This window comes from Dermacentor silvarum, chromosome 8 (genome assembly GCF_013339745.2).
Source record: "Dermacentor silvarum isolate Dsil-2018 chromosome 8, BIME_Dsil_1.4, whole genome shotgun sequence".
NCBI classification, from domain to species: Eukaryota; Metazoa; Arthropoda; class Arachnida; order Ixodida; family Ixodidae; genus Dermacentor; species Dermacentor silvarum.
This window is the reverse complement of record NC_051161.1, coordinates 129167164-129188515: the sequence shown is the minus strand read 5'-3', so window position 1 is coordinate 129188515 and position 21352 is coordinate 129167164. Positions and strand designations below refer to the sequence as shown.

General features: G+C 45.4%; 1 protein-coding gene across 1 annotated transcript; it reads right to left on the bottom strand.

Moving 5' to 3' along the window:
• Nucleotides 1-5690: 5690 nt before the first annotated feature.
• Nucleotides 5691-20420, bottom strand: LOC125947367 (uncharacterized). The gene is made up of 4 exons (XM_049671936.1): nucleotides 20279-20420; nucleotides 17713-17780; nucleotides 7522-7608; nucleotides 5691-5987 (listed from the first exon to the last, which is right to left on the bottom strand). Exons 1-4 carry the CDS (start codon nucleotides 20395-20397, stop codon nucleotides 5881-5883), a joined length of 381 nt encoding a protein of 126 aa, XP_049527893.1. The 5' UTR covers nucleotides 20398-20420; the 3' UTR covers nucleotides 5691-5880.
• Between the last annotated feature and the right edge of the window lie 932 nt (nucleotides 20421-21352).

Genomic DNA, 21352 nt, shown 5'->3' with positions numbered 1-21352 from the left:
GGACCATGCTCCTGAACTAAAAATGCATCTCGCGAGCCTAAGCACCACGTTCCACGTAATACGGTTGCACAGACGCTGGTAAGTGGCCTTATACATCGACACCGTCAGTGCAGGTGAACGTCACCTGGTCACAAGCATGAGATATACCAGCCACTGATGGACCTGGACGACATATCGCTTTAGCTAATTATGAGGTCAGCACAAGCACTTGGTGAAGATTGAGCCATGGTTGTCATCTTGAATAAAAGAAAAAAAAACACCCTTCAAAATTGTTAAGCGCATAAAACGATTTACAAGATGCATTTACAAATCGAGAACGTTCGCGCAGACGGAATGGAACCTAGCCAGGCCGTGTCGACATTTCGCCGAGTTGAGAGCCATTGTTGTTTTCTTCTTCACCGCACTGTAACACGACCTCTGGCTGAAAATCACGTTCCTGGTGCGTCAAACGGGATCATTCGTAAGTGCGTGGTAGGGCTTTAGCCGTGCGACGTGAATGAGGATATATCTCATAGATGGCACAGGTCAATGGGCTTAAAACGTGGTAAGGGCCCTTGTACCAAGAAAGGAGTTTTTCCGAGGGCCCCACTCGACGGGAAGGCGGCCAAAGTAGCACAAGAGAACCAGGTGGAAAGTATACGTCATGATACCTTCACTTTAAACGCGGTTTTGATTTTCATTGGATGCCAACAGGTGAGTAGGGGCAAGCTTCCGCGCATGGTCAGCATAGGTAATGGCGGCGCGGGCATATTCGCTTCTCGAAGCACTAACAACGTGAAGTGAAGCGTCCAAGGGCAATGCATGGTCGCAGCCGAACAACAGGTAAACCGGTGAATAACCGGAAGTTTCGTGGCGTAAAGGAAGTAAAGGCGAACATGATGTAGGGTAGTGCAATGTTCCAGTTTCTGTGGTCTGGCGAAACGGTGATGGTCCATTTCAGTTGTTCCGTCAGGCCATTGCTCTGAGAATGGTAGGAGGTAGTGAGGTTGTGCTTGGTAGAGCAAGAGTGCTAACTGTCTGCGATGGCTTGGGAGTGGAACGTACTACCATGCTCATTGAGTAGCTGTTGTGGGCCACCGTGCACTAAAATGATGTCGTGAAGGAGCAAATCGGCGACGACCGTTGCACATCTGGTCGGAAGCCCTCTAGTGATGGCGTAGCGCATCACGTAATCAGTAGCCTCAGCGATCCACTTGTTGCCGGACCTGGCGTCGGGGACAGGACTGAGATGTAAGCGAATTCGAAAGAATGGCTTAGTTGTAATGTCGAGGGGTTGAAGATACCCGACAGGAAGCGTTGCTGTTGTTTTTCGATGCTGACAGTGCTCTCACGCAGCAACGTATCGCCGTACAGAGCGAGCGAGGCCGAGCCAGTCGAAGCGATGGCAGACATGGTCGTAAGTACGAGTGACACCAGGATGGCCTGCGATTGCTGCGCCATGAAGCTCATGGCGAATCACTGAGCGAAGGTGTCGAGAGAAAACATGGAGAAGGGAAGGACCGTCGACTTGAAAAGTTCGGCGGTACAAAACGCTGTCCTGGTGGACAAACCACCGTATTGATGGCTCAGTAGGCGCTGATTATACTCGCTCAATGAGGGCCCGCAAGGTGTCGTAACGGCGTTGCTCATTGGCCATGTCCAAAAGATGGGAGATGGGGAGAACGCTGGCGGAAGCGTTCGTTTGATCAACGTCGGGTATGTCTACAGGATAACAGGACAAGTAGTAGGCGTCAGTTTGCTGGCGCCCAGATACGCAGACCACACAATAGGAATACTCCTTCAGCTGCAAAATCCGCCCTTCAAGCCTCCCTGTGGGGTGTTTTAACGGGACCGTGGAACGATTTTGATGATGTTGTACAAACATACTGAGTCGGTAGGGTAGGCCCTTCTCGTCATTAGATGACACACATAAGCGCTACGCGTAAAGCGTGTAATTTATTACAAGATTTTAAAAATCTGCAGCTGCACCAATTGCAGCGGTGCCGCTTCCTTGAGTTTACAGCCGCCCATCCTAATTTACGAGTATGCATTTGGTTCAACTGACGTCAGTTGGGATAGCTGTCCAACAGGCTAACCAGGCCACGTGATCGATAATTGTTCCACCTTGATGGTGAACAAATGTTTTTCGTAATAGTTCGAATGTTGGTTAATTTCGTTCTATCCAAAATGAGTAACAGAAAGAGAACACATAGCAACAAATTATAACTGCACCGAAGCACTTCCGACACTCAGAAAGTGTCATCTGATTGTGTTACAACGTTTTCCTTGCTAACCGCGCAGTCGGTGTTGGTCTCGAACTTTCTTTTGGTGAGCACCATGGATCTCCCTTGTTATTCTGTGGGCTGCAAATCTAGCCATCGGCGATATGTTAAGCTGCGACATCGTGTCCCTCTGCAAGACAAAATGTGAGCGGAGTTCCTGCAGAGCATCGAGCTGTCGGTTTCCAATCGGCACCAGCATCTGCGCTTTATCGGCAGTCACTTCACGCCGAAGGATTACTACCAGAGTAGAGAGTTTAGCGTACCCGGTATTCGTGTGAACGAAAGCGCAAGTGCACTGGACGTTTTACAGGAGGAGCGGAGGCGCTAACGTGAACCGCCTGCCCTCTGCAGCCACCTGGTGGCAGAGAACTCAACCAAACTCAGAACTAATATAGCAGTAGTGAAGTGCATTCTATGTTGCTGCTGGTTTAAATTTCTGACAGGAGCGTAATCGTGAACGCGTCCTTTTAAATGTTTTTTTTTTGTTGTTGTTGAAAGAAAGAGCCAATATGTGGTCAAAGGTGGCCGGAGCGTTACATGAGCCAAATGGCTTTATAAAGGGCGTTATCAAAGGCGTTACAAAGGCTGTCTTTCAACGATCAAAACCGTCCACAGTAATTTGTCAATAACCAGACCGACGACCGATGGATTAATGTAATGGGCACCATAGAGGCAATCAAGGGCGTCATATATAGGAGTAGCGGGAGGCATCATTCTTTGTGATGCGATTGAAGTGGCAATATTCAACGCAGGAACACAACGTGCCGTCTTTTTTTTTTTCGCTAGCACGACAGCTGACGCTCAGGGAATGGACGATGGCTGAATGTATTTGGCTAGCATCCTACCCACTTCAGCTTTCATGAATTGGCGCTCCGACGGTGAAGCACGGTAGGGTCGTCGATAAATTGGCTGAGAATCTCCGGTGTGGATACGATATTTGACAAGGGATGTCCGGCACAAGGGGCGGTCATTTATGTGTAAAATGTCTGTATAAAAAAGTTATGAGAGAGCTTTAGCTTCGAAGAAGTCAGGGGTAATATTTTTTGCAATGTCTGTCACAACAACTGGCAGACTTGAAAGGCTCACATAGTGGTCGACGGCAAAAATCACAACGCAGCCGCGATCTGTTAAAGCACTAATCGTGGCCAGGGATATTTCCTGTGGCAGCACTTGCTTTGTAAGGACAAAATTCACCACGGGAAGGCACGTATGGATGTCGGCAACAGTCAGTACGTTATGAGGAACCGTGACGTTGTGCGTGAGAATAACGGCAGTCAAGAGAGTGCCGATGGTGTCACCGCCTGGAACTAGCGGCGACGTTAACTGTTCAGTGTATTTCAAGACCTGCAGGGGCATATGTACAAAATCAGTCGGACTGAGGCGAATCTCGAACAAAGCAGGAGGATCGGAGAGGAGAGGCAGTTCGAGGAGCACAACACTTGTGGAAGAATCGATGAGCACAGAATGATCGAAGAGGAAGTCAATGGCCAAATATCAGGTGGAGTGGGTAGCGGGTAAGCATGGTGAAAATGGTGACTGTATGGCGGCCAGCAAAGCTTACGCGGGCAGTACACTTTCCCAACCCGCCAAATGTGCTGTAGTAGGTGATCCGTACGACTCGAGTGATGGTAGGGGTGAGAATTTTATTTAGGTGATCGTGAAGGTGAGCGCTCGTAATGGAGATGTATGCGCCGGTACCGATGAGTGGCGTGATTGGTATGCCACCTACTTAAACATCTAGAACGTTGCGCCTTGTCGATTGCGTCAGTGGAGGATTTTTCGGCAAATCGGACTTGGCAGCACCACCTGTAGGTGCTGCTTTGTCTAGCATTTCGGCTGAGCGGGTCCTGGGTACGTCAGTGAAGCAGAGTACCGAAGTTGGGGCGGACGAGGCTCACGACGTTGTGGTGAGGACAAGCGATCGTAACGGCGATCAGCAGCAGAGATGTAGGAAGGGTCGTGGAAGCGGCGGGGTGAAGGGCTTGGGATGCTCTCACCCCGAAACACCATAAGCTGTTTCAGGGTGGGCCCAACGACTGCGGCAGAGACGGGAAGCATGACAAATTTAGCTGCAGCAGAAACAGATCGGCTTCTCGTCAGGCGTAAGTTATTCAGATGGATTGCGATAAGGGGAAGTAAAGGGCGGACTGCTTTAGGCCATGGTCATAGGAGGGGTCATACTGGCATCAGCGCTGTTAAAGCATGTGGTGAGGAGGCCCAAATTAGCCTCTTTCTGGCGAACCACCGACGCAATTAAAGATATTTTTGCGGCGGAGTTGTCTTAGAGCGTCTGGTGGGTCGAGGCGGGAAACAAAGTTTCGAGTTCGTGACGGACCATACGTGTCAGGTTTTCACATGAGGGGGGTGGGCTGTCTTGGTCGATGAAGGAGGATGTCGCGGCGGTATCTAGACGACATGAGAACTGATGGACGGCACGGGAGCTCTTCGCTAGCTTAAAGCTGCGGCATTCCTTTATGATGATGTCGACAGTAGAGACGTTGATAAAACCAGGAGATAGGATGCGCCATCTGCAATGTCTGTGAGGATGTGTGAGGATGTGTGTGTGTGTTGCCATGGACGTGTCGATTTTGTGAAATGGGCGAGGAGTCTTGGATGTAGGAGACCTATCGCTCGGTAGCAGTTTGGGCAAAGGTAGCGAGGTGCTTTTTGGCGGCTAGCTGTCGACCAGATGGGTTGCCAAAAAGGTCGGTCAGCTTCTTGAACAGCTCATAGCTTGTGAGGTCCTCGTCATGTATTTGGAGCCAAAGGTGCGGAATTCATTTCAGATAGAAAATTTAGTTGGCTAGCATTACGGCCGGGTCCCACCTATTCCGCTTGCTGACACGTTCGTACAGGCTCAGTCATTCTTCTGTGTCCATGCCAACGAGGCCGGAGAATCTACCGAGGTCATGAGGATGTGGAAGGGCAACGTACTGGGTCCTGGTAGCCGACGATCCAAGTGCAGGCGCAGACGACATGTTGTCCTCAGGAGGCATGATCACAGGCTTGATGTAAAGTCCGCTACGGAGCTCCGTCGCGAAGAAGGGTATCGAGCACTTCTACCAAATGTTACGTGTGTAAAACTATTCACTTGATGTATTTACAAAGAAAAAAAAAACCTTCTCGGAGACGAAATAGAGCCTATCCAGGCTGCGTCGACTTTCGTCGTCTTCGGAGCCATCATCGTTCTATTCTTCACCTCGCCATAACAATATAATAAAATATTCTTGTTTATTATCAGGATGTTCCATTGTGTCAATTTTCTATCACGATCATCTGTGACTAAAACGTAAAAAATAAGTACCCTCTTATTATTGCTTCCTTGAAGGAAATTGTTTCTTGTTCATATCACAGTACTGGAATATTGCGGCACTTTAGGACCTCCATTTATGCCACGACAACGCAGGGAGACAGGCAGTAACGGTTTAAGCTGTGCTTTTTATTCTTCTTGATTACACTAAATATGACAGAAAAGAACGAATATTGTGCACATCAGCACCCTAACGCTACTAAAGCCGAAGGAGCTGGTCATTGCTATTACCCAAACTTTAAATACGTGGACGTGAGCTTGAGGAATTACGTCTTCTACTGGTTTTATATGTCCACGCCCTTGCACTTGTCAGCGTCGTGAAGGGATACACCATTGCCACAAAGTGTCGGCGAACTGCTCGAGGCAGTGCTCGGGAATGGAATCCTGCACATCCTCTGTCACCCACAGTGTGCATTCTGCAAGAACATAAATTATTGAGAATTTTTAGGTCAGGAAACACTTTTGACGGTCAGGAAACATTTTTAGGTTGAAACGCCAGGAAAGGAGGCAGACAAAGTTCACTGCATGAGATTTATCCCTGCAATGTCCAAGCCCAGTTGCATTTCAGGAAAAATAAGAACTGGTTCAACATTATTTATAGCCACAGCGAACAAGTACACGTGTACAAACACAATGAAGTATTTCAGCTATGACTTGATTATTAAAGTATTACTTGGTAATTTCTTTGCTTACTTGGTAGTGCACAACTAAGAACTTCTACAGACAATGCGTGAAACGCTAATATAGGCAGTACGGTAAATATCCCATGCCCAAATAAGAATTTTAGATGTCGAACCATGTTGGGCATTGCAGTGTTAAAAATACACTGCGACGGACAGTATGCATGGAATAGTGCAGTCGTACAGGCGAGTGAAGGCTCGCTTACGAGCACAAGGTCACAGCTGGGGTCCGCCGTTAGAAATGAACACAAAAGCGAAGGAAACATCATGCATTATCTCCAATTGTTCTAACTAAATGGAATGTTAACGAATCGAGACCAGGCTATTTCAGAGATGTTGCTTTGATGTTGCAACTGCATTCGTAAAGATTTAAGCAGTAAACGGTGCATCATTTACTTAAAGTACAGGAAAAGCAGTGACAATTGTATGAGTACATGCGAACTTTTGAGCACCAATTCAGGGAGTTATGAAGGAGGAACGGCTGAAAAAATAAAGAAAACGTGATTGCGACGCTGGGACCATTGATGCCTAAATGACGTTGTTTGGCGTAGAATATTTATGTATTTGGCATACTTTGAAGTTATGAAGGCGCTACAGTGGTAAGCACGTAAAAAATACTTCAGAAGCAAGAATACAACTAGTTATGCTGAGCAAGAAACTGCAGGCTCATGCACTTTAGTTTTGACTTATGACCAAGCATATGATCACGACTTTTATAGAGAAAGAAATTTCATATCGACGTGCTCAATTTCCGCATTTCTCGCATCGCTCACGCCATGCGTAAGGTAGAGGGCGTGTAAGAGCGAGCTACTTACTGGCACGTTACTGAAAAATGAGTACGCAATGTGAGGAACAAATACATATTTAAGGAGATCTCAGGGGTAGCAATGTAGGGCCACCGTTACTCATTAGCTGAAGTAAGCTAGTTCACACAAAAATGTGTGGACACGGTCTCTCTCTCGCTCTCTTTATCGGGATATCTCGCAGAGAAGTGCCAATTTAACATTTTGGACAAAGCTGCACTGCACACTTTATTATTGATAAGTGTATACGTATTAGTACCACGCCATTTATTGCTGCGCTCCACCATTGTTTATTATGCACCGTGTAGAATTACACAATAATTGGGTTGTTGCACGCTATCTGAGGACCCTAATGCAACATAGCAGTTGCAGGTACCAGAGTTCTCCCACAATTACGACGTTTATTTGGCGTTGATATAGTAACACTGCCCACCCGCTGTTCTAAAAATGCGTAAAGGTTGCCTTACGGTCTCCAAAGTGTGGAACCTCCAAAATAGCACAGTTCTTGTAATCCGTGTATGTGAATTTCGCAATACCAGTATCATTATCACCATCTGAAAGGAAATTCCAGAAAAATGTTTTATCTTCTGTGACAGCAATCGTTACATTATGCAACCGGCGTGCAGTATAGAGGCACTATATGAGTGATTAATTGTGGTTATTTGTGTAAAAGTTTTCAACTAAAAAAAATCACACATCGAAAGTCGGCTGCACTTCTTTCACCTGTTTAATTATTAGGCATATTGATGTAAAAACTGTAAAAACCCATAAGCGGGGATGTCCGCTCATCAATCATTTACATATTGTAGAAGCATGGAAGCTACCACAGCATACCATTAGCAGAGAGCATATTTGATGCCTATTTGACGTAACCTTAAATAAAGCACTCTACGCATGCGGAAAATTACCAGAAGCTGTGACGAAATTGTCTCCTCGGGCGGTAGCTAATTTCTTTATTGCAATTTTCTATCGTTAGTTCTTCTCGCTTTCTTCTTTTTCTTCTTCAACGTCATTTTTAGAGCATATACTTTCTGCGGCTAGGTACCTTTTTGAGATACGTTTCCATGTATTGTTGAATAACAGCATATTATGCGTTATTTTGGTACTTTACACACGAGAAAACAAATTGAACAATTACACGAGAGTCGTGAATTAGCTGATGCCCTATGTCATCGCCTGCACTGCAGAACCTTTATTCTAAGTCCTGGAATGTGTGACATGGCAGTCAGGACTGCAACCAAATGAGTTATGTAAACTTCCGCGAGCCGTTCCGCTTCTGGTATGCTTGAATGAGGTGTGAACAGCAAGTGATCGGAGTTAGTCGTGCCTCTCATATTTGGGAATCCCTCAAACTGGAGCAGTGCTTGCGCCAGCCGAGGTACAAGAACCCATTTTAAAGGTGGGTATTTCACCTGACCTCCGTTGTCACAATTTGTAATTTTCACAAAATCGAGCAACAGTTGTCGCCACCCCACGATAGACCGCATACGAAACAGGGCATCAGCTGGGTCATGTACGCTATGTGCAATTGGAAACAAAAAGCGAGTAAATTTTTTAAGGTTTTCACGAGCCTAACGATAGAACCACAGGCAGTGAGAATAAGCCAGTGTGAAACACGAAGCCTCACAGCTCCTGGGAATTCGCGCAATTCTGGCTGTTCATCGACAGCTATTACTTTAAAGCGACGCTTTCTTGGCCTTTCTGCTTTTCAAGAGGTTTATGTTTTAAGAGAACGTAGGTAGAGACAAGTTCTTTATTCGAAAAATAAAGGTTCTGCCACTGCACTTGAAAGGCTTTTTTCTTTCTACTTTCATAACAGTTGTAAGGAATAGAGTAGGCCGACAAACAGTCGAATGGAACTATATGGCAGACATGTACCAGTGTTGTAAAAGTTACAAACTGGGATTAGGTGCACCAGAAAGGCTTGCCCAAGGAGGTCCTATTTTCGCCAAAGGCGGCCTTGTAATTCCCGGCAGGTTAGGTTTAACAGGTTCGTAGGGTGACGTTACGTGCGGTCGTTGTCGGTGACGGCTGGCTGTAAAGAAAGAGACTGAAAAGAAAATTAGCGCTGTTGCTTGACGTCTCAATGCATGGTTTCTAAAACGAGGGGAGAGAGAAAAAAAAAGAAAATGTCATAGGAGAGTGTTGGAGGAGCCAGAGGTTAGGAAGCCTTCAGGGAACTGAACTGAAACGTTGTTGTCGTAGGCAGCGTTCGTTTGTGGTTTTAGAAGAGGCGGTCAGCCGGTCAACGCGCGAGTAAGAAAAGGACATAAGTTTAAACAATCACTGGAGTACAACACTGCACCGGGTATTTTTCAACGTGCTTAAATGGCGACATGCAGTCTTGGGGTAATGCATGGGCGGCTCGGTCTTTCAAAGGAAGTTATCTTCATTAGTTTGGTGTAGGCGTTGTTCACAGTGGTATACAGAAATAGCATGGACCTGTATGGAGGAGGGGCCAAGATATAACGCCGTATGCAACTTTGAAATGTGTCGATGTTGGTCTAAAAAAAGAAAGAAAGAAAAAAGGAAGTCCAGTCATTTTGCCAGTAGATATGTACAAGCACGAGGCTTACAGACAGCTACGCGATCCCGAACATTATCGTAAGTTAGACAACGATCCGACATTACCAAAAACACTCAAAACTACCACCGAGCTGAAATCGCTTTTTGCTAATGGATTGATAACATCGCCAGAATTCAAATTTCTTAAGCCAAGTAACAAAACTGCAGGATGCTTCTACCTCCTTGAGGAAATAATTCATGAAATTGCGCCCACTGAACTATAAACCGCTAATATACCATGGCGCCCTATATTATGAAATAACAAAACCCCGACAGAGAGAGAGCCTCCACATTTCTTAACCACTTCCTTGGCGATTTATCCAAAACGCTTCCTTCATTTGTACAAATACCGCTCCCTTACTGCCATTTCTGGAGAATGTTAGTTGTAGAGGCCCACTAGCGGAAAACAATTATCCTAACACTAGACTTCCCGGACATATACACCAGTGATTACATGTGCTACGCCCGATTACGAAATGATTACCCTAAAATGTGGTTTCTTTGTGTATTGCGTCTGCTACCGCCAACCGGGGCGAAAGATATCCAATTTCTTATCCTTCTTGGATGTACTTTTGCAATTTGTTGATGACTACAAGTGTATTGTAATCATCGCAGGGAATTTGAATATTAATTTCTATGCTTATAGCGCCATGAAACTTGACTTGGAATCATTATTAAACGCTCACTTATATCACAGTGTAATAACTGTGCCTACACGTACATATTATTGAAAACACAGCCACAGCATTAGATGTCTTCATAACGAATTATAACAGTTCTTACATTAAGGCAGGCGTTATTAATTGTGGTCTAAGTGATCACTTGCCTGTTTACATTTCACTGTCTCAAACTAACACTTTAAAAAAGCAGAAGCACTCACTCTTACGTGTACCGTGAGATAAACCCTGTCACGCTGTTAAAATTCCGGGACTGCTTGTCTAAGGTAAGGGGTTATATAGGTTAGACAAGCAGTCCCGGAATTTTAACAAAATTGGAGCAGGGCAGAGACGGCCAAATTAGACGCGCTTATAAGAACGGGCCTCAAACGTGTGTTGGGACTTCCCCAGTCCACGAGCACGGAACGACTACTGAAGCTAGGGCTCCATAACACGATAGACGAAATTATAGAAGCCCACTCGGCGGCGCAGGTTTATAGACTATCGTCCAGCAAGGCAGGAGTTAGTATACTAAACGAGGCAGGCATTCAGCCCAGGAACTACCCGGAGGATAAAGTCTGTCTACCTAAAAGCGTTAGTTCCCTAATCAAGGTAGACCCGATTCCGCGCAACATTCACCCAGTACACAATCAGGGTAGAAGACGTGCGAGAGCTCAGGCAATCCTCAAACAGATCACTCGACAGGGACTACACGCTCTATTCGTAGACGCCGCTAGATACGATAGTGAAGACGCGTTCGCCCTATCGGTAGTGGATGCGAAAGGCAATCTGGTGAATGCGGCCTCTGTGCGCACCAATTTTGCTCACGAGGTGGAGGAGGCGGCTATCGCCCTGGCCATACACAGCGCACATTCTCCCCTCTTCGTCTTCTCGGACTCCCGTACAGCCGTGAGGTCCTTTTCGGCGGCGCGCGTATCGAAACAGGCGAATAGAATTGCGATCAACAAGCTCACTAATTGCAGTCAAATTGGCACGGAAGTATATTTCCACATTTCATGGTTCCCGGCCCACCTGGGAGACTCAATCCAACCGCACGGCTGCAACCCCAACGAAAGGGCTCACCGGCTGGCGCGCGATTTCACGACCCGCGCAGCCGTCAACGGCCCTCCTCGTAACGAGGCTAGCATCCAGAAAGACCCATTGTGCACCTTTCACGAGATCGTCTCACACTACCGCTTGGAAAGAAGGTGGTTCTCTCCTCTTCACCCAAAACTAAATAAACCACAAGCTAGCACGCTCAGAATGTTACAAACCCGCACGTACCCCACACCGCGGTCCCTTAGCAGGATAGACCCGCACTTCCCGCAGTCATGCCCCAAATGCGGAGCCGACTCATGCTCTTTCGATCACATGCTCTGGCTGTGCCCAGCCATAGAAAACTCTATGCTTGCCACAAAGAAACAGTGGGAGGAGTTCCTAAGAAGCGACCACCACCACATCCAACTCCAGGCAGTCCAGAGGGCCCACGACATCGCAACGGGATTTCGCCTCCCGGTGCCATCGTGGGCGGAGCCACCGACTTGACCTGAGGGAGCCTTCGGCTCCCCCTGGCCAGTTTCTCAGGACCAATAAAATTTCTTGTCACTGTCACTGTCACTGCTTGTCTAACGTAGACTGGTACGATTTTTTAAAAGAAAACGACCCTGATGCAGCCTATGAAAAGTTTTTGCGCAAATTCACGCGAATTTATGATGAATTTTTCCCCTACAAAACATTTGGGAGGTCAAGAAAGTGAAAAGAAACCGTGGATGAATCATGAACTGCTCAGCCAAATACAAAAACGCGAACAACTTTACAGATCGTTTGTTTAAGTAAGGTCTGCCGAAGCACTGAAAACCTTTTAAAGCATTCAGAAAACACGTCAACAAAAATATTCGCTTAGCCAAAAAGGAATATGACACCGATTTGTTTAGCTCTTCTCAAGGGAGTTCTGAACAGCTATAGAAAAAATTAAGATCGGTAATTGGTCATGTTCCTGAAGCACTTACCAAACTAGTAAAGGACGGAATGAAGTTAAAAGGCTCGGAGCTTTCTAACGCATTTAATAACGTTTTTGTCTCTTTCACCCCTTTGTGCAAGAATAATTATATCCCCACATAAAAATATCATAATGAGCACACCATTTTCTTAGATCCGGTCAGTGAAAGCGAGGTTGTTTCGTCTTTTATTAAACTAAATAACAGCAAGTCGCTCGATCCATAAGGAATACAAATTAAACTAGTTAAATACGTTATCAATATCCTAGCGAACTGTCTAGTTCACATCTTTAATATGTGCCTTACAACCGGAGTGTTTCCACGTAAGATGCAATGTGCGATAGTTACTGTTATATAGAAGAAAAGTGTCACAAACGATTTTTCTAATTATCGTACTATTTCTATCCTGGCAATTTTCTCAAAAGGGTTAGAGAAAATAATACTTAAACCACTCGCATCCTTCGTTAACAGATATAACATTCTAAACCCAGCACAATATGGTTTCTAAAAAAAAATAACTCAATGCAACTAGCACTTCTTGCACAAAAAGATTACATACTTGAAAACTTCGAAAATCACAACCAAGTTTTAGGTGTGTTTTTAAACTACACAAAGGCTTTTGATACCCTTAGCTATCACATTCTTCTCCAGAAGGAAGGAAGAAAGGAAAGAGTGCAGAAGGAAAGGCAGGGAGGTTAACCAGTTCAGCACAACCGGTTTGTTACCCTACACATGGGAACGGGATGAGGGGGAATGAAATATGGGGAGGAGAGAGAGAGAGCACACAGCACAGCACACACATCGTCAGTCACAATCCGTCACTCTTGCGTGGTACGTGACATCACTGTCACAGCCGCTTGTCCAAGCCCGTTTCTTTTAAAAACCTAAGTAGTCCCTTCGTCGCCTTCAGCTGCGATGTCTTCTGTCGATGACACGTGAGCATCGTTTCAATTGACATTGGTTTATTGTCAAGGTGCGCTCGAACGGACGCCAGGGACTGTCTCGGAACATTATATTCAGGACAATCGCACAGAATGTGTTCCAGCGTCTCCTCGCTAAGACAGGCATTGCAAAAAGCGTTGTCGGCCATTCCAATGATAAATGAATAAGATTTCGTGAATGCCAGCCCTAGCCATAAGCGATAAAGTATAGTGGCCTCTCTTCGGCGGAGCCCAGTTGGCATACATAGATGCATCAAAGAGGTCAGGTGGTATTGGCGATTGCTCCGGTTGGTCTGGCCGCTTGGTGTGCACCATAGAGAGAGCGTGATATCCTGTGCAAGCACTCGAAGTCTGCTAGCTGCGTCGGACCGTGAGAGTGGTATGGCCTCTTCCTGTGTGTCGTCAAGAGCTACCCGAGCGGCATTATCGGCGTCTTCGTTCCCTATGACGCCGCAGTGACTTGGAAGCCACTGAAATGTGACGTAGTGTCCTTTCTCATGTGATGTATGGAGTAGGTATCTAATATCGAATACGAGCTGTTCGTATGGCCCGCGATGCAGACCTGATAGCACAGACTGTAGGGCTGCCTTGGAGTCACTGAAGATTGACCATTGTCGAGGTCATCACTATGGTTATAGGGGTAACGCACACTCCTTAATATCATCGTACCTACGACACCGCTCACAATATGTAGAAATTACCGGGCACGCATCTTCCTTAAGACAGATTAATTTAGGTGTACCTGAAAGCAGCATACTGGGCCCATCTTTATTTCTTTTATACATCAACGACATCGTCAGCGTTGATGAGACGGTAAAGTACGTTATCTACACTGACGACACGAGCATTTTCTTTTCTGGTCGCTCCGCTGTTGATTTAGTAAATCATGCAAACATGGCTCTTGAATCAATTCAGGAATGGTTGCTACAAAACCACCTGGGTTTAAATGTAGCTAAAACGAAAGCTTTGATGTTTCATCCGCGTCATAAGGTGTGTCCTATGCATCCGCTATTTATTAATGGTATATCGTTTGAATACGTTCAGTCCTTCAAAACTCTAGGCGTCTATTTTTCTGCCACCATGTCATGCGATGCACACGTTGAATATGCGGACATGGTCAGGGGAGTCTAGATAAATTTGTAACATTCCTAAACAATAGAATTCACATCTGAACTTTCAACTGAGTGCCATAAACATTCTGGACACAACAATATATATTGACGATGGGACACTAAAGACAACGCTGCATCGGAAATGATTTCACAAACAATACCAAGAATACGTATACAAGCCACCATCCCAGAAATTGCAAACAGGTACTTTAAAGGCCAAGCCACACGACTACGTCGCATTTGCGTTGGAAACCGAGACCACATGGATAGACTCGATCACCTTTAAGAAACACTATCAAACAGGAACCACTCCAAACACTGCCCTTCAAAAAAAGTCGCAGTCTCGCCCGAAACGCGAAGCATCGATTGCGATAGCAAATTAGTAGACAGCCATACGAAGTAAGGGTAGTAGTTTTATCGGCGGCATAAACATGTAAACATTGGCTTACTAACTAAGTTAACAAGCATGTTGTCAGCGCGCACAGGCAAACATGAACACATCACACTTGATGACCACGGACACTCGCTCTCAAAAGGCTGGCGTGAGAAAGCGCGGCGGCAGCAGGGAGCGAAGTGACCTTCGTACAGTCTATCGCTTCATCGCAAACTGAGCGGCGACAACACAGCGCACGCAAAGCGACGAGCCGTCGGCCAACCTAGACTGTGCCACCGAAACAGATCGCTTCCAAGATAAAGCCCGCGCGACCGCGCGACAATACCCCCCTCCCTCCACTCCCCAGTAGCACGCGCGCGAGGCAAGACGGCGCGCTCCCTCTCCGCTTTCCTCAATTGGCCGCGCGAGATTGTGCCGCGATCTTCGGCTCCTCGTCGCACGCTTTCACTCGCACATAGAGCATATGGCCCGCAGCGACGGTGTTATCACCCTTGGAATTTACACGGAACGTCACGACGACGGCGAACACGACTGCAAAAATGCTCCTGGAGTATTCATATAATAGCTATCGCAATAAAAGCCTACACCAACGCAACCAAACCTGAGCGCGCCTAGGCCCTCAAATCCCGCCCTGAGATCACAAGAACAACAGCGCCTCTTCTTGCTGCTGAATTCTCAAACGCACTCCCGAACCTGAACAACCTCCTCAATAAATACTACCGCATTCTCCCCAGCAATCAGAAGCTTATTAAGTTATTTCCTGACCCACTCAAGGTATAGCCTGCAGACCCCACAATAATTTCAAGGACATTTTCTTGTACATTCCAAACTAAGGAGAAGAGGAATTCCACATTCGGTCCCTGTGGTCGCCCAGGTGATCTACATGCAAACATATACAATCTACTACTATAGTAAAAAGTACAGCGTCTGCTACCTTCACAAGGTAACTTAGAGTTGCATGTGCACGTCATGCAACGTATTCTACCGTCTAAAGTGCGCCACTTCTAACAAACAATACATAGGTGATAATGGCAAACCAATTCATATAACACTCAATGGCCATCGTGCAGATACAAAACACAATTTACCTAAAGCAGCAGCCAGCCACTTCAATAAACACGCTCATATATTCGATGAAGCAAGACTCTACGTATATACTACAAAGAAATTCCTGTTCGCCTCGTGAGAGGAAATGCATGGCATCATACCTCATAAACAAGTTGAATTGCCTACACCTAACGGGAATCAATTTGGCACGTGGCACCTTATAATCACTAAGAGCTGTAGCTTAAACCTGAAATTCTCATATCATTAACAAAGGCCGGAAAACACGTTATGCCACCAGATAACGTAGATTCTTAAGCTGACCTATTCCCCCGCTTCCAGCTCTTCCTTGACCCTCCCCTACCACTCAACTTAATAGTTTGTTCCACGCTTCTACGCATACATCAACAATACGAGTACTTTACCCATATACACTTGCCCCCTCCCGCTTCTTCCACTTTCTTTTTTTTTTATACCACCACCGGCACATTACAAAGTCCCAGACGTCGGCATATCTTTTTCGGCGTCTCCACCACAGAGGGTCACGCCGTTTCTGTATACCGCCGCGATGACGCCTACGCCGAAATACAGAGGCTAACGCCCTTTGGAAGACCAAGCCGTTCCCTTACAAACACCCCCACCTATTGCCCGCAGATACCACGTCGCCATATTAACCAGAGTATCAATGAGGGTTGGTTGGTATGCATCTTGATTTGAGTTTTTTAGCGCGAATAAAACTGGACACAAGAAGACTCACAGGACCATTTGTGCCTTGTGTGTCTTCTTGGATCCAGTCTTATTCGCGCTAAGAAGGTTAGATCAAGATGCCATCTTAACACCTTCAAAAATACGTGGCGCACTGCTGATGCGCTACTGAAATCATTATTTCAACTCATGGGCTTTGGTTACTCGCGCGATGAGCTGCTGACCGGCTCTTCTAAAACCACAAAGGCACACCACCTACGACCTCTGCGGTTTTTGTTGGGTTCCCAAGCCTCTCTTTCCCCCAACGTCCTTCTATGTCTTTTTTCCCTTTTTTTCCCCTCGTGCCATCTTCCCACGTTCCCGTTCTTGTCCTCTTGTCTTAGAAACCACGCCTAGATACGTCAAGCAAACGGTCTCATTTCTTTTCAGTCTGATGCTTTACAGCCAACCGCCGCCGACAAGCACCGCAGGTGAGGTCACCCTACTCACCTGGTAAAACTAACCTGCCGAGGATGACAAGCTTGCCTTTGACGAAGAGTAGTCCTCCTATCAAAACATTTATACCACAGTGTGCTACTTGATTTGTCGGCCACCATCTTGATTTTGGCTGTACCAGTGTCAATCATTGATAAATGTCAATTATTTGTCGGTGAAGCACAGTAAACTGGGTGAATTTGTATGATTGCATCATGAAAACGCACAAGCACACGGACCATGAAAACGCGACTGCACTTCACTGGAGTGTCTGTGTCCTCACATTTGGTCTTATCCAAATTGTGACCATATTATATTATATTGTAAAACCATGCCTCCAGTTTATATCGGTTATGTTAGTATGCGTGCAAGGCGTGTTTTCATAGGGTTATGTTTCACAAAATTGCCTAAATCTGTATTTTTTGAAAGCGAATGAATATAAAAATGCTACCTTAGTTTACAATATTGAGGTATTTAAAAAAATAGTACAAATTTTTTTTAAAGTGGTAATTTGGAGCAAAAAAATATAAAGGCCGAACGGCTTTTTTTTTTTTGCCGTAACCTCAGCGCCGGTACCTGTGAGGTGACGAGTTTGAATGACGTGTCTCGCATTTGCGCCATTGTGCACCATCTGCGTTCCTAAACCTTAGGTTCAGTTTTTAGTATCTTTACATAGCAACGCATTTCATCTCTCCTAATAAGCAATTAATCCGACGCTGTCAAAAGTCGTGCAGAAACCACAGAAGCGTGTAAATTATGAAAACGTTTACCTGCGCTGACATTAAATTTTACGGTGTCTGGAGTGTCACCCTCCGTGAAGTGGAAAGGAACATATTTTCTGTGAGAGCAGGAAAAAAATATGTATTGCGCAATAAAAGTGAACAAGTGAATTTCATAACGCAAGAAATGCGGAGAGCTCGGTCCGCGAGCATTCAATTTGTATTGAATACTTCGGTTACAGAAGCTGTAAGGCTAATTCCAGAAGCACACTGGTGAGGCTATTTTAATTACAGTCCCTGCGTAATACTGGTCCAAGCATTTTGATCCTTTTTACAGGCTACAGGAGCAGTAATTTCCGGAGAAACAAAGCGACAAAAGCTGCAATAAATATAAAGGAGACAACGTGAACGCGAGGTCCACAGCAGAGCTATGCATTGTGCCCTTTTAGCTAGGACAGCTACACTCTTGTTGTATTCATTTATATAGATAGTTATTTGTGAAAGGAGGATTTCTTACGAGCCCGATAAAATAGCTTCAGTGCGGCGTGCACAGAGTTAGCATACTGACTCTGGAGCAAAAGCAGGAAGTAAAAAGCGGCAACCGCAAATGCATCACCAAGTTAATAATGCTTATTGTGGCCAGCGCAATTATCTCGCTAATGGCTCAGTTTGTACAATTGACTCATTATGTTTAAGCAATATCTGGTTTGTTAGCACCAAGCAGTAACTACACCTACTACGCCCTGACGTTAGACATGTATGTATATGCTATCACTCGCACTCGCCACTTCTTTCGGTGTCCCTGATATCCTTCTGGTTCATCGTACTCACGGACCTAGTCAAAAGAAACCTCACGTATTGAGGCAACGCGAACACAGCCTAAGCTATTGGCTTCAAGCTCATATATCCGCGGAGTGATACCTGCGACAGAAAACAGAGAACCTTAACAGATAGACATTATCGCTAGTGCGTTATCGCAGAAAACGACATACGATCGGAAGCCTTAACACGATTCCATAGTGCGGTTGCACAGCTACTAGCTGCGCGATTGCAGAGGCTAGGCCACGGAATACACGGCTGAACACAGTGTGCACTACAGTGCATTAGAAGCTGGCATAGGTTGGCAGAGTAAAACTTAATAGTATTGCCTAGTCTAGCAAGCGTCTCCGGAAGTAGAAACCTTCACAGCATATTAACATGGCGGAGACTTTGCGGATATCGATTGCAATGCATCGGCGCTATGGGGAGCTATTTCCTAGAGCGAGTTATATTAACTCTGTGAAAGCGTGCTTGCAAGCACGCCATAGTAGGAACGACCCAGAACACTACGAACGACACAAAAGTGAACCATCGTGATGTCGCACTAGCTACCATTACCAGGGTACATGACCTTTATTGTAAATTGACGAAGTGACACATTGAATTTAGCTTAATATTAAGAAACATCTGCGGAAAAGGCAGTTTCCATTATGGATTTGGGCATATTCCCTGTGCATGCATTGATTTACTTTAATTAATTTGTTGGGGCCGATTATAACAAACATCTTTTAAAGGTGCAACAGCTACTACGCACTCCACCACAGCTAACTCCAAGTAGTGCAGAAGGCGTGTATTGTATATGCATATTATGAAATGTACCTGAATGGGCGTGCCTTGTCTGCAGACGTCTAGAACACCACAACTTCCGTAAATACCACAACGAAACCCTAGGAAGAAACTGCTCATGCAAGGATGGACTCAAACCTAGTGACACAGGTTGTACTTATATAAGTGTAGTCAGCATTTGAGTAAAAGTATCAGTGCAATCTAAGATTGACCTGAGAGAACGTGGCCTCTGTGCATACGGAAAGTAGAAAGGTTCTAAGCTGGCTAGTTGGTTTACATTCATCATGGCCAAACTGCGCAGACAATGGGATGGGTAAAACAGGAAACAAAATACACTATTTCACCCGCACCGTAGTATGCGCTGTTTGGTCATAATAAATATATGAATGAATATAAGAGTAAAGAAATCAAGTCGACACAAAAGAAAAAAAAAACGCTCGCTGGCTTGAGAAGAATACAATTACCAGCGGGTATGCAAATGCATAGCATGATTTTTATTGACTGAAAGTTTATAAATAAAAGAAATTGATCGAAACTACCTTATAGCCTACGTTCTCGTAGCACCAGTATTTAAATGAACATTGACGAGTAAGCTATTTTATTGATATCACCAACCACTACAGGATGATGGACAACTGCCACAGATACAGCCTCACACTGTAATTTGTCGAGCAATTGTGATTTAACTGTCATAACCATTGCACTACGTGCTCCCAGAGTTCCGTAGCATTCAGACTCAAACATTCTGCAAAATATAAACTAACTTATCACAGCTGTGGAAAACGGCTTCCTCAGTGGGCTGTCAAAGCTACGGAGACGTCGATTGTTGCTAGCCTCGACAGAAGCTTCTCCATGTGCTTATCAGTTAGGTTTCTCTAAATGAATGTTATTTTTTTAGGTTCCCAACAAAAATTCATTTGTAGGTTCTTTAAACGAATGCATAAAGTTTGCTACCAAAACGACATCTGAACGCCTGCCAACGCACTCTTGAAATGCGACATCATTAACTTACCGTTCACTGCCATCTGGCGCAGCGATGGACCAGACATAGGTGACAGACTTGGCCGTGGGGTCATAGTCTTTTCGACGTGCCCACAAACAGTCCAGGATTCCGTCACCGTCAGTGTCCATGATGGCAATCGCCTTGTCGTAAACGTCGAATATCTGAAGTGATAAAAAATATTGTGAAATTGGGCTCTCCTGCACTTCAGTATCCCGTATGCAATGACGGTGACTACCTGTGGCCTTACGGTACGGCCCTTAAAGGCTTCGTAAAACCATCTTTATGGTTCTATCTTCTGCTTATATTACTTGAAGCGTTAACGTACTTCTGGTTGGTAATGCCAAGTAGGTGGCTTTTTCTCGCATTATAATGCGCATTTATGGATGCTGAAAAGAAATGGAAAGATTGGAGTGTGTAATAGTTGAGAAACATTACCGATGTTTCACTGCATGTGAATCGTTATCAAGAGTATTTTCTGGACGACATCTTGCTCTTCTTGTGATTCCCAAAGGCCTGTAGCTAAAACGCCCCATGGTATGTGGAATACATATATCATGGGGCGCACACCAAAAAGAGAATGCGCCAGCCACCTTCCCAAAATGGCTTCGTGCGCATCGCGTGGTGAGCTTTATGATGACTAGAACACAATGACAATACGTGTGATTGATATATAGCGCGCAGTGGCGCACCGACGGGGGAGGGGGGTCGGGTGTTGTAACCCCCCCTCCACGCTTCCAGCCCCACGAGTCCAACGTGTACCTTCAGTGCTCTTTTCCCATTGTCATTACAATTCAGGAGGTGGGTTCAGGTCTCCTTTTTCAGATTAACAAAAACAGTCTATCACTGTCTTGTATATATATATATATATATATATTGATTCGCTCTTTAAATTACTTTGAGTAAAACGCTAAAGCAATAAACATCGTCATCATCCTTGGTGTCATTATTAGGCATTTATGCATTTATTTGCTGTTGGATTCCTCTGCTATAAAGCAAGAAAATTGCATATGATGCACAGTGCTTGCTCCCCCCCCCCCCTGGCAGAGAGATCCTAGGTGCGCTACTGATAGCGAGCACCACACA